We start from the raw sequence: 14003 nt of genomic DNA, 5'->3' as shown, positions 1-14003 counted from the left end.
TATAGATATATTATATATATATAATATATATATTATAATATCAACACAATTATTTTCAAGATTTCTTTGTTTTTTTAACAAATATGTTTTATTTTTCATAAAAGTAGTTTATTACAGATGCACATTAATTAAACAACTCAAATAGATGTATATTAACTACATACATATTTTGTATTAAACATTATCTGCTTTTGTGAACATTTGGTAAACAGACCTTGACAATAAAATTAAAAATCTTATGGAAAAATCTCTGTTTGTCAGAAAGGGGAATCGACCCCTTCTCCCTCCCCTCCTGTCTACTCTCCTCTCTTCCCCTCCCCTCCCCTCCCCCTTACACGGGTTGTCAAGAAACAAATAAGCTATATGTATAGGTCCAGACAATAGTAAGTTCTTGATTACAGTTCCCTCCACATCTGTATGGTAGCAGCCTTAGCTCTGTTGACTCAGGCTGAAGACATCTCCAGAAAAATAATGTCTAAAAATGTTTGCAGCCAGTGTCACATGGAGATCTGATGAGGAGGGAACCAGCGCTGAACAATTATTTTCTTTGCAGCAGTCAGGTCAGCCAACCACAGTCTACATTCCTTCTCGAAAAGAGGACTGAGACATCACCCAGAAGAAGGAGGGTAGGCATACAGAACAAGCTTGAGGTTTCTCAGTCTTTAAACACTAAGCAAAGCAGATTCATTCATTCAAATTCATTCAAAACCAAAACAGCATTTGCTCCAGTGCAAAGTTTTCAACTCCTATTCCAGCAGACAGTTGCAAAATTGTTGTTTAATTGTTATGCACTGTTTAGGCATTATAGAAACAAATGTCTATTTTAATTTCCAAACAACTCACTCCAAATTATACACCTGCGCAAGTGCTAGTCAGAGCTTCTGTTTCCCTTCAGACCGTGTCCATGGTAATGGCTGAGCCTTGACAACTACGATATGTTTAGTATAAACCTCCCAATTAAAAAATGTTATTCTATATATGCTTTTTAATGATATTATGTTTTATTTTGTTTTCTATTTGCATTCGTTTTATTTCTTTTTATATAAACACAGCGCTGTAAACATTCTTCTTTATGATTGCCTTACTGTGTTATTCATTTGAACTGAGTTCCACAGGAAGTTATTGAAAGGTCTGCTGATTCTTCAAGTTCTACCGATTCAGAGTTGTAAATTTGAGTTTCATGCATACCCCCGAAGCTGAGACTTACACAGGGGATGACAGTGCACTGGGGAGTGATTGATGAAATTGTTATATTAGCTTTGTGGACTTTCATTACAGGAGTTTTCTCTGAAGTAACAAATAGAAAGCAGCGAGAGGGCTTGTAGCAGACATGGAGCTTTGATTACTGAAAACCATGTCTCTCACCCACAGCAGTTTATTTCCAAAAACTATATACATTTTATGCATAAAATGTATAAAAGTAAACTGAGCCTCTTTTTGACCATTTCACCGACTGAGATTAGTACAGTGATTACGAAAAAAACACATTCCTAACAGATTTGTGGTACTCTGTGAAAATGCTGCTGCTTTTAACCCTGATGATGGAGACAAATGGAGCAGTTACTACAGTAATAGCTACAATAGCAGTGAATACAGCATTTTTGTTAAAGTTTCAAATACACTACAGAGACATACCAAGTTTCATAGCTGTTCAGTGAATGTTTTTCCACTGCAATGTTGCATGGTAGCACATTGATTTTATCACCTCGCTGAATCTAAATGTTCCTGCCAAGACGTTGCTGGGTTATCATGTCAACAGGTGCCCCGATAAGGTTAGGGTATTACCAAAACCCTGGTTCCCTGAAAGAGAATGACAACCATTACCGAATGGAAAGAGCCCTCTGACCGTCAATCACTGAGCATATATAAAAAAGCTGCCCTATCAGGGCCCTGCTGTGAGGGGGAAGTCCCTCCCACCTCCTGCTGAAGAGGGACATCCTCACAGTAACATATGGCCATTTTCTTTCGAAATCAGAGTTCAGCTGGGGACACGACCTCAAGGGGTAATGGTTGTCATTCTCTTTCAGGGAACCAGGGTTATGGTAAAAAACTAACGTTCCCTTTCAATGGAATGACAACCATTACTAAATGGGAAGCTGTACCAAAGCTGTCGTGGGTCTAGCTTACTGACAGTACAGCCTCACAGCGATAGCCACAGAGCCCACATGACGCCTAAGGGTATGCCGCCTGCAACAACATAGAGTCTTGCTCGGTTTGCCACATCAAGGCGGTAGAAACACGCAAATGTCTGACTACCTGTCCGTGTAGCAGCATTGCATAGCTCATCTAAGGAGGCGCCATGAAGGAGAGCCCACAAAGTTGCCTGGCCCCTGGTAGAATGAGCCGTAATGTCCCCCAGCAAGGAGGAGTCTGTTTGTTCATATGCCAAGCGTATAGCATCTGCAACCCAGTGCGCTAGAAGTTGCTTGACAAACAGCTGGTTGGACTGTCTCCAGGACGCCGTCCTATCCAAGTAACAACGTAGAGCCCGAACTGGGCTCCTCTGACTTGTGCGGGGGAGGTCTGAAGGTATCCAAAACCTCTGGTTGGTTAATATGGAATGAAGATACCACCTTTGGCAAAAAGGCTGGATTTGCTCTTAGTGTTACCCGCGAGTCACTACCAGTGAAAACCATATCATCAATGGTAGCAATGGAAGCTCACTTACTCGTCTGGCAGACATAATGGCTAATAAAAATGCCACCTTCAAGGCAACAGGGCGCAGTTCTGCTGATGCCATGGGCTCAAATGGGGGACCCATAAGGACCCGCAGTACCAGTTCTAGATCCCGCTTGGAGACCATACTTTCCATGGGAGGACAAAGCCTCCAAGCCCCTTTAAGATATTGCACTGCCAGGAAATGTGCCCCAGGGAACAACAAGTCAATTTTGTTGCGGCACACTGATATTGCTACCAGGCATACCTTCAAAGTGGACGCTGATTTCCCTGCGTCAAACAGATGATGTAAGAAGGTTAATATCGTCTCAATAAGGCAGGTCACAGGATTGTAACCTTCGGCAATACACCAGTCTTGGAAAACTTTCCACTTGTATGAGTACTGGGTTCTAGTGCTCGGTGTCCTAGCAGACTGTAGTGGTTCTACCACCTCATCTGGCAAACCACATCTGAATAGAAAGCTCCGTTCAACGGCCAGACCCAGAGTTGGAACTGGGCTGGGTTCGGGTGCCATAATAGCCCCTCCACTTGGCTCAGGAAGTCGTTGCGCAGCGGGAGCTGCCACGGTTGACCTGACAACATGTTGGAGAGGAGAGCAAACCAGGGGCGCCTCAGCCACCTGGGTGCAACCAGCAGAACCTGTGCTCTTTCCACCTTGATTCTCTCTAGTGTCAGGGGTATTAATGGTAGCGGAGGAAACACATACAAAGGCCCCTGTGGCCAGGGATGAGCTAGCGCGTCTACTCCCATGGGGCCCCCATCTCTCTCCATGGAGAACCATAGGGGGCAATGAGTGACCTTGGCTGTGGTAAAGAGGTTGACCCTTGCAATACGGAATCTCTCCCAAATCTGTTGCACCACTTGGGGGTGCAGTCTCCATTCCGAGCTCTCTGGAGCACACCAAGGAGGTGACCTGCCCTGATGGAACGGAATAGGGAGAGTGTGGCCTCCAACGACCGAATCCTATCTTCCGACAGTGAGGCAAGCATGCTCACAGATTTCAGTTTGATCCCCAGGAACACTGTGGACTGAGACAGTACGAAGTTGCTCTTCTGTTGATGTATTGAGAGCCTTAACCTCGTCACATGATCTATGACCTGTTTTGTGTGTGCCTCGGCACATGCTTTGGATTGCTCGCAAACTAGGCAATTGTTCAGATAGTTCAGTACCCGAATACTCTGCAGCCTGAGTGGAGCCAGAGCTGCATCCATGCACTTTGAAAATGTGCAGGTTACCAGCAAGAGGCCAAATTGCAGTGTGGCAGGCTGGCGAGTGGATAGAGGTCCAGAGACAGTCTGAAGTTCAAAAAAATAACTATTTTATTATAAATAACACAAAATAAAAGTGCACAAGGGCAAAATAAAGGGATTTAAATACAAAAAAAAAACAGTACAAAAAACAAACTTACAAAAATAAAGGTTTCCAGGCTGGGCAATGCCTTCACTGGATGTAGAATTCACAAATCACAAAAACCACAAACACCAACCTGCTTCCTCAGCTCCCTCCTCCCAAATGAGAAGCAGAGGCCTCCTTTTATGTCAGGTGGCTGGGTGCTGATTGATTGTTAATTAACCTAATCAACTAATCAACCCCAGCCACCTGAACATAGTAAACCCAACCCCAGCCACCTGAACATAGTAAACCCAGGCAGGTAGGGGAAATTAACCCCATCCCTGCCAATTTAAAAAGGGCAGAGCTTTGCTCTGCCACAGGCAGCATGCAGAATTTGTACACGTTGCCTTGAAAGGCGAAGCTCAGATATTTTCTGTGCATGGGACGGATCGGGACATGGAAGTAGGTGTCTTGCAGGTCGATCGTGAACCAGTTGCCCGGTTGGACGGACTGGAGGATACGCTGTGCTGTCAACATATTGAAATTCCTCTGTTTGAGGAACAGGTTGAGGACCCTGAGATCCAGAATTGGTCTGAAACCACCATCCGTCTTGGGCACCAGGAAGTACCTGGAGTAAAAGCCACTGAGGGCATCGCTTGGACTTACCAAACGCACAGCATTCTTCTGTTGAAGATTGGCGATCTCATGTTGAAGGAGTATCGTGCTTGCTGGTTTGACGATGGTGAGGTGCACACCCTTGAAGGGTGGCAGACCTAAGTGGAATTGTAGAGCGTATCTGTGTTACATTGTCAATAGGTCATTGCCATGGGTCATTGCCATTGGTCAGTCTGGTTGTGAGGGGGGTTGGTGGCAGCCGGGGCCCCTTAGGGGCAGTCTCCCTTGGGCTTGGGAGGGGGTGGGTCTTGGTCTGCTGGTCTGCTGGTCTGTTCTTTGATGGAGGGCTGTGTTCAGGCCCTTTTGCCCCCTTTTGGGCACTGATGGTAAGCGAGAGAATTTGGAGGCGACCTCCGTGGCCTTGAGGAACCTCTCAAGGCTCACATCAATGGTCACCCCAAATGTCTGCCCCGGTGTAATGGGGGAATCCAGTAAAACCACCCTCTCGGTCTCCACGACCTTGATTTGCGTCAGCCACAAATGCCGGCGACCGGCCACCATCGCCACCAGCGACCTCCCTGATGCCTGGCCTAACTCCCCCATTAGGTCAGTCATCGCAGTTGCTACCCTATGTCTGCCTCTGTGGATCTTTCCTCCAGCCTCTCTGCTAACTGGGTTTGATAAAGCACCAGTATAGCCATGGCATTAGCTTCTCTGACTGACAGCGCTGCCGATGCGTATGCCTTCTTCAGCATAGCATCCATTGTCCTGCAAGGCTTAGACGAGCAGGTTGGGTCCAATCCCCCTTGGTGAAGGTGAAACCTTGCACCAATACCATGACTGTGTCCCCGATAGTGGGGAATGTGCCTAGGCTCGCTTCTTGGGCTCTTGCAGTGTGCAGCAGAGACTCTGCTGTTCTGAAGGCTGAGGGTGCAGATGCTGGGTTGCTCGAGGAGGAGCGCACCAATTCCAGGATGTCCTGTCATAAAGGGAGGGCTTGCTGTGGGTGCCCTTTTTGCTGGAGGAAGTGGCTCCCCTTTCCCTCCTGTTCTGCTGTCCAGCTGCACATTGCATTAGTGCCCAGAACTCTTCCTTCTGCGACACATGCAGCAGGGGCGGTAAGGAGCCCCCCGCTGTGGCCAGCCCAATGGAAGTGGCTGAGTCCGAGGCGTCTGACCTTGGCGCCGTGAAGGACAGCTCACCTCGGCTAGGAAGTCTAGGTGTTGGGGATGGGGAACGAGACTGTGGTCCTAGAGGTGCCGATGGGTAGAGCGATCGGTGCCGGGCTGTAGATGGCTCTGAAGGTGTTCACTGGTGAAGAGAGCGCTGTTGGTGCCGGGCGGTCGGTGCCAAGGTCAGTGCTGATGGTAGGCGCGGTTGGCGCCGGGCTGTAGATCGTGCTGAAGATGGTTACACTGGTGCTGAGTCAATCGCGCTAGGTGAGCCCGAGGCTTGAGAGGGATGCTAGGCCCGAGCTGTTTTTTTTTCAGTTGCTGTGGCTGATTAAATCGGCAAGAGGATGACACCGCAAGCCCTCAGGGTCTCCTTACAGTACCAGAACAGCTCCCAACATGGTATCTGCAAACTACACAAGGCCTAGTGTAGTAGCAATCTCGCAAGAGGGGTTGAAACCAGTTGATGGGAGAATCAGGCAAAAGCACTCTTAATAACGTTTGAAAGCGTGATTTTACCATGGATGTCAAGAAATTTGCAGGTATAAACCAACAAATCAGCCAAATTTGGACAAGAAAGCACAAAGCAATCTGTGGCCTGTCTCAGTGAAGTGAGAGAGAAAATGGCGATATGTTACTGTGAGGATGTCCCTCTTCAGCAGGAGGTGGGAGGGACTTCCCCCTCACAGCAGGGCCCTGATAGGGTAGCTTTTTTATATACGCTCAGTGATTGACAGTCAGAGAGGGCTCTTTCCAGTCGGTAATGGTTGTCATTCCATTGAAAGGGAACATCTGTTCTCAATTACAATTTGAGAAAACCAGCTGGCCTAATAACTATGTGGTGGTGTGACAGGGTACACTCCACCCTTGTGTGTGTGTATTATTTTGTAGTTGTATGAATATTTCAAACATATTGTATAATTTGTATAAAACACAATGTTTTGTTATTATTGTTTAAAATCTTGAGAATATGATATAATCTGTTCCAAATGAGGCTGAGGGGTAAATTAGGTAATTGATAATCAGTTGACCCCTCAGCCACAATATAAAAACAAGCAGCTTTGGCTAAACTGTGTGGGTTGTCCAGAGGATGAAAAAGACAAGTAAGAACAGATACAATTTAAACCAGCACGATACTTGTTTGATTTAGTGTTCCCTTTGTTTTGTGCTTTGTCTGTTTGGTTTGGACAACAAGCTGTTTTGTTTTGTAAAGTGTTTTGTTTTTGTTTAAATATTCTATTCAATAAAGAAACAAGCGCATTTGCGGTTCACACTGTAGTACTTACCTGTTGTGTATTCCATTAATTTCCTGGCCTGAAATCACCACAAAGCCAGCCTGTTCACAGGTGGGTACTACATGCAAAGTTCATTGTACTAAACTGCTTTGACTTTGGAAAACCTCCATTGCTTAGATTACCTTGGCTTACACGATAAAGCAAACAAACAAATTCATGACTAGGCTATCATTCTGGTATGGTCCTGTTCTCAACAACACTGTGAGAATGACTGAACATTCGCCTGGTGAAAAATTCTCAGAGAACATCCACAGCTACAGGTGTACCAACAGTGCTTCTACACATAAACTGATTACCCGATCACCTCAGCCCCAATAACGTGAAACATCACATGACAAAAGCAAAGACTGGTATATAGATGCAAGTAATACCCAAAACCAAAATAATAATAATAATAATAATAATAATAATAATAATAATAATAAATAATAATAATAATAATAATGAGCTATATTTTTTAAGTGTTTACCCCAGTCTTTAATTAACTCCAAGTTTTTAAAAGAGGTAAAGCACCAGTTAATTTGATAAAACTAGAACCAAACAACTAACCTGTTCATTTCAAGTCCTCTTAAAGCCCTCTCAATTATGTGTTCTGTTTTCATTTTGTCACATTTTCAGGATTATTAAAAAGATTCAATGAAAGAATGGAGGAAACGCTTTGAAAATAAGGTCCGGTGTGTTTGTACCTGTGGGGGATCCCTCCAGGATCTCTCCCATGTGGGGCCCTCCCTTGAAGATGGGTCTGTTATCATTCTGATCAATGATGGCCACCTCCACATCCACAGGCCCTTCCAGCGTCTTCCCACTCAGATCCGTAGTCTCCACCTGCATCTGCTCACAGAGAATGAGTGAAACAGGTTAGATTAACGATTGCGGCACAGCCGCAGAAGAGCAATCCCTCATTCATAATGAGAGCAACCTTGTAGCCATATATACAGACACACACACACATTTACATTTTATGATGTTTCCAATCATTCATTCTGGTTCTAATAGTTTTTTAATGTGTCAAAGTGCTTTTACCTGACATGTGTAAGATGGACTAGATCAGCTAAAGTGTGTAGTGATCAGCTGTTTTGGATATTTCTGTACTGCTGACAATACACATCTGTGTACTAGATGGTGCTGGCACATTTAAAGACACTTCTGCTAATCAAGCCTATGTTATGTCTATGGCAGGCATCAAGAACAGAAGAGCTGTTCCAGAATATAGGTTAAAGCCCCTCAAACAGATTATATCAAATAGTAAGACTTGCAAACATCATATTAAAAGCTATGTGTTTTCTAAATATTGTGTAATCCTGACGGGCCAAACAACCCTGTTTTTGTCCCAACACTTATTGGTATATGAAGAATCTATTATTATTGTTATTATTATTATCTAAATGAGGTTATTAAAACCCTATTAAACAGCTACAGCACATATAGTGAAAAAATAACTTATTCACCACATTGGTTTGTCATCTGATGAACAGTAATAGCGACCAGAAAACCACAACAATGTCATGACCCTATCCACAGATCATTTTATAATAAGTGTAAACTGCAAAATAAAGGGTTTATATAAAAACATATAGGTGTAGGATTGTGTATCAATTTCTGTCTTTTCTTATTCTTGTGTGTCAGGGGTAGGTGCAGTTTTGTCGATCTATATTCTGAGCTTACTGTCAGGGCCATAAGCAGAGACAGAATTCCACACAATCTAACAGAAACGTATAACTCTGGCAAAAATGTATCGTGCAAGGACGAAAACAACCTCAGGCATGCAGCCCTGTCTTCCATTCTCACGGTATATTATCTGTTTCTTATCTGCATATTATCTGCTTAATAATAACATATTTCTGAGAGCTACACATGTAGAAATTAATTGAACTACTTATTAACAACCATATATGGAAATTGTTTGTATTTCAAATGCTGTGTATGTCTTGTGCTTGACAGAATGAAACTCTCTTATATATAAAGTATGACGCAACCCAGTGTCTGGGGCTCAGCTGTCCATCCCTACTGAGACTGGAGTTAGCTGCTCTGTTTGTATTCTAATACTACAATAAATTATACCATATTTTTACTACCTTTACACGTTACTGGTGTGTGTTTTTCTTACACACACGTGGAAGAGAGCTTGTGGGTGAGGAAAGGAGAGGATGTTTTGTCTTTTTTATTTTATCTATTGTTTAGAATTCACTGACATCCTGCTTTATTTAATAACATCCATGCAGTCACACACAACAGTTGAATTCCTCAAGGTAGGATCCTATCCTGACAGGTTAATATTTCAAGACATATTGTATAACAAGCTCAGGGGTTTAATGGCATTTCCTGCTACAGGGCACGATAAAATGACGAGTCCCCATGAGCTTGTAAGAGCGAGGGTACTATCTTCCTAGCCCAAAATACTGAGCAACTTACTGGGCTCCCCGTGGCATCTTTTATCAAGCACAGATCAGCTAAAAATACAAAAGAGGACACAATGTAGATACACATTGTGATATAGTAGATCCTGATATTAACGTGATACAGCCACCTGAAATGTTTTTGTATCAGAATGTTTGGAGATGGAAATGATGTCACACTAAGATGACCTACACTTTAATTATTTTTATTTAACTATATGTTATATAAAACAAAGTACAAGATGCTGTTCAAGACATAAGCTGATTTTCGACCCAATTATGACAAAACCACTCCGGAGCTGCCACTTTGAGAGCCTATCCAGGGGTGGGCATTAGTTTGTATTGTACAACACCCTATAAGATACTCTTTAGATATCTATGCATCTCTCTCTGTATATGGTACTGTATCAGATGTATATCTATGGCCAAAAGGTTTGCATCACCCTATAGAATTAACTAATTTTGATTAATAAAGTCGAATGAAACCTGAATAATGTTACATTAACATATTGAATTACATATGAACCTGGCCCCTGGACCCCAAAATATAATTTAAAAAATGATCATATAAACACACACAGTCAACATCCCGGTCTGTACGCACAGGATGCCATCTCCGCAGTGAAGACAACTCTTTTAAAAAAAAAACAAAAAAAAACAAACACTGTGTAACTACGCCTCAGAAACAAAAAAAAAGAAATTATGTTGCAACGAAGCTGGAAACTATATTGATCGTTTGAAAAAAGGAGTAATGCAGGCATGTCTCTATCATAAATATAGGGTGTCAAAAAACACCTTTTTGGCTTGTTAAGCAACCATGCGGCGAAGCAAAATTGATCAAAGAAAAAAGAGAAAAATAAAACTTGAGGATTTGATTAACTTTTCATATCAAACTTTTCATTTCGAGATGATTTGGAATAAAAGTTCAGTCTGGGATTCTTGCATGTTGAATTAAGATTTGGTACACTTTGAAGCAATTTATGTCAGATTGATTTTGAATAAAAGTTCAGCTTCAATTCGGGATTTGTCTTTTCTTCAGTGAATGAAAAGAATAAAGCAAAGGAGGAATACTGCATACATGAGACAAACAGGTACGTGTAATTCTACTTGTATTCACAATCTCATCTCATTAACTTACTCCACGTTTATCGTTCATTTTGATTGTCCTTTCACATAACAAACCCCTCGATATAGCAAACAAATGGCTTGGACCCCAACAGGTTACTTCTCTCTCTCTCTCTCTCTCTCTCTCTCTCTCTCTCTCTCTCTCTCGATATATCACGGGCATCGGAGTCCAATATAAATCTGCTATATATCGAGGGCCTCGATATAGCAAGAGACCCATAGAAAAACAAATAGGCTAACAAATAAATACTGTACAACCACCCCCTCGTTTTAACAGGTGCGTTAGGGTCCAGTATAAATCCTCTACACAACCTTTTATTTCTAATTTTTTATATAAAAAGCAGCACACCGTTTTAATTTGTGCAGCCGAGGGTAATTGCTTCTCATCAACTTCAGTCTCCAATTAATTTCATGAGTCTTCCTCTCCTTTCTCAAATGCACAAACCCGCTGCATTGAACAAATCCTTTGCCAGAGGCTTGTTGCTAGGGAGCTGATGTGAACACCTCGTTGGCTAAAATAAAAACCGCTTCAGCAAGTAGATATTTAATTTGCTTTGTGTTATTGCGCAACACGTGTGTATATGATAACATTACAATGTCAATGTTTTGTTTTTCATTGTTTTGTATATTGTTGTTTGTGATGTGCAGTACGAAATAAAACGAACAGTAATTCTAAGTGCCTATGTATATTGCAGCTAAGGCATATGCAGTTAGACAGTAAAAATGGGGAGCCATTTTATATTTTATATTTATATATGTATTTTTACATATATATATTTAAATTTTTTAACTATGTCTCAATCCTAAATTTCTAGGTGATGCAAAACTTTTGGCCATAGCTGTCCAAAGAGTACCGGACAGTTTACTCAATTATAATGCTGTTTGATCACACCTTACTATGCTTTATTGCATTGCAATGAACTAGCAAGGACAGATGCAGGGAGAGTTGAAGTTCTTCTTATTGTCTTATCCGACTGTGGAAGGGGTGTGGGTAATTCACTGACCAGGAGACAGACAGGTGTACTTGGAAACACCACACAGGTGCCCAGTTTTATTTTAGACCGGTTCTTATTTTTGTCCGGCAGAGGGCACTGTTGAAGGTGGGCTGCCTATCAACGATGATAGACAGCACCACGGAAATACCACAGCTGGTACACAAACAGCAAATGCACTCGCAGGTGCTCAAAGAAATAATAATGAAAACAGAAGGCGAAAAGAACAAGGGAAAACAAAACAGTAACAAAACTACAAATAAAAGGTGCTGCACTCGGCAGCGTTATCCCGGTCGCCACTACCCGCACGACCCGGATCATCGTCCTACTCTATCGGCTATCTAGCCTGCTCTTTCACAATACGCCGGGATCTGCCCAAGGATTCCCCGCTCTCTCTCTCTCTGTGAATCTTTATTTCTCTCCCGGCTGATTCCCGGTCCCGAATCAAAGCTTCTGCACTCTTAGTGCGTTTAAGTGGGCAGACCTGAGGAAACAGCATTGCGTTATTTTATAGGACCAACAATCACCCAAGACCCGCCTCTCAGCCATTCAGAGAGGGGGAAAGTCCACACACCCACTTTCCCACCTCCCCGTGTCACTGCCATGACTCACAGGCGGTTGTTGGGTGACTGCCGCCCTCTTCCTGCAGCCCGTGAACACGCCAGCAGAGTCAGTACAGATCTCTCCCTGTTACACCGACACTGAATACTGTTAAACAAATCGACACTGACAATTCCAGCTGCCTTAAACCACACAGCAGAAAATGAGAATGATAACAACAACAAAAAATAAGAATAGAAAAATGCAGAAGGCTGAACAAGGGACGTGACCCTGGGACGTCGCCTCTGGTGTTGAGGTTCTCTGTCTCCTCTACACAGTTGGGGAGATGGTTGAATTTATTCTTTTTGGGCACACGAGAACAAAATGATTAACTTCAAAGATAGATTCAAACACGTGTCCCTCAAATCACAGATTTATTTGTCTTTGGAATTCTGAAAAACTGTAAATGGTTTCCGACTTTAAGACAGTAAGACTGAGAATTTCCCCTGTAGTTCATAAACACAAACGTCCTCAACCACTTTGGCTCAGAACATCTGTACAATTCAAGAGTGATATACAAATTAAATACAAATCTAAGCATCCAGGCAAACCAGATAAATTAATTATATGAAATAAAGCACAACCTACTGTACATAAGGCTGTTATTTCATCTCTGTTTTTTGCTGACATTGGTAAATGTATATGTCACCAAAAAAACTTTAAAGGAACTGCAGTCGTAACTCAAGTCAACAATATTGTATAGACCAGTAGAGGATGAGTGTTGAAAAAGTCTGTAGAAACTGAAGCAAAAAACGCACAATGTACATCACCACCTGTTGGGCGTGTTAATCATTGTACAATTTGGATCTACTCCAGCATCAGCGATGTGTGTGGATAGTAAATTAACTAGAATCCCAGTCTAGACCTGCTGTATCTGTCCCTAGGATTAAGAGGTACTGGTGATCAATACTTTCATAGCTTAATCCCTGTTTGAGTCTATCAGCAAATGAAAGTCAACCTGAATCATCCCATGATCTGATGTGAGGAGAACATCACACAGTAAAAGGAACAACTGTAATCTCAGTTCTGTCTTTAAAAAACAGTAATCAGTTCAGTATTCCAGTATTCCAAGTATTCAAATATCCCAGTAAGGTGTGATTAGTAAAGGCGACCATCTCATTTTATGAAATATCAGGCCTGTTACTATAGTTACTAACAACTTGCTAATAAGTCTTTCACCCTTCCCTTGGAGAGAAAAGAGCTTCCTAACTGCTGTTTTACTTGTATTTGCCATGTAATAGTGTTTCTGATCATCCTGAGGGGCTCCGGGTTCTGTTGCACCTATACTGATGTATCCCTTTACTGAACAGCTTACCTCGTTCCATGCAAAACATGACAATGTGATCTTTCAACTCTGCCAGCCCCACGTACACTACAAATATGTAGGTGAGGCAGGCAGACTTGAAAGGTTACACACTGTAAATATATAACACTTTTCCTTGCAGAAGTGCCGACCATTATCAAACCTTGAATGCCTTGCTGTTAGCACAAGGAGTGTACCCTGTATTACGAAAAGGAAATACAAAAAAACCTTGCTAAAGTAAGCACAAAATTCACTGTGCAAGTCTTACAAAAATACTTTCTCTTAAAAGTACATGATGCATATTTTGTACACAAAAAAAATCCCAAAACAAACAAAAACTTTTTCTTTTTTTTTTTTTGCAGTAGTAAGCTAAATGATCTGTGTAAAAACATGTAGACGCAGAGAAAGTGTTTGTGTGTGTGTGTGTGTGTGTGTGTGTGTGTGTGTGTGTGTATCCTTAAACACAACACAGCCCTTCACTGCACGTTACGCAATTC

General features: G+C 42.3%; 1 protein-coding gene across 1 annotated transcript in view; it reads right to left on the bottom strand.

Moving 5' to 3' along the window:
• LOC121325542 (cadherin-13-like) overlaps positions 1-14003 on the bottom strand; it is a 356087-nt gene that overhangs the window by 189847 nt on the left and 152237 nt on the right. The window contains exon 6 of the mRNA XM_041268193.1: positions 7777-7921. Coding sequence (XP_041124127.1) covers positions 7777-7921 — 145 coding nt within the window. The remainder of the gene's footprint in view (positions 1-7776; positions 7922-14003) is intronic.

This window comes from Polyodon spathula, chromosome 13 (assembly GCF_017654505.1).
Source record: "Polyodon spathula isolate WHYD16114869_AA chromosome 13, ASM1765450v1, whole genome shotgun sequence".
Lineage (NCBI taxonomy): Eukaryota > Metazoa > Chordata > Actinopteri > Acipenseriformes > Polyodontidae > Polyodon > Polyodon spathula.
The sequence above is the reverse complement of the archived record's forward strand: the minus strand, read 5'-3'. Positions and strand labels throughout refer to the sequence as shown.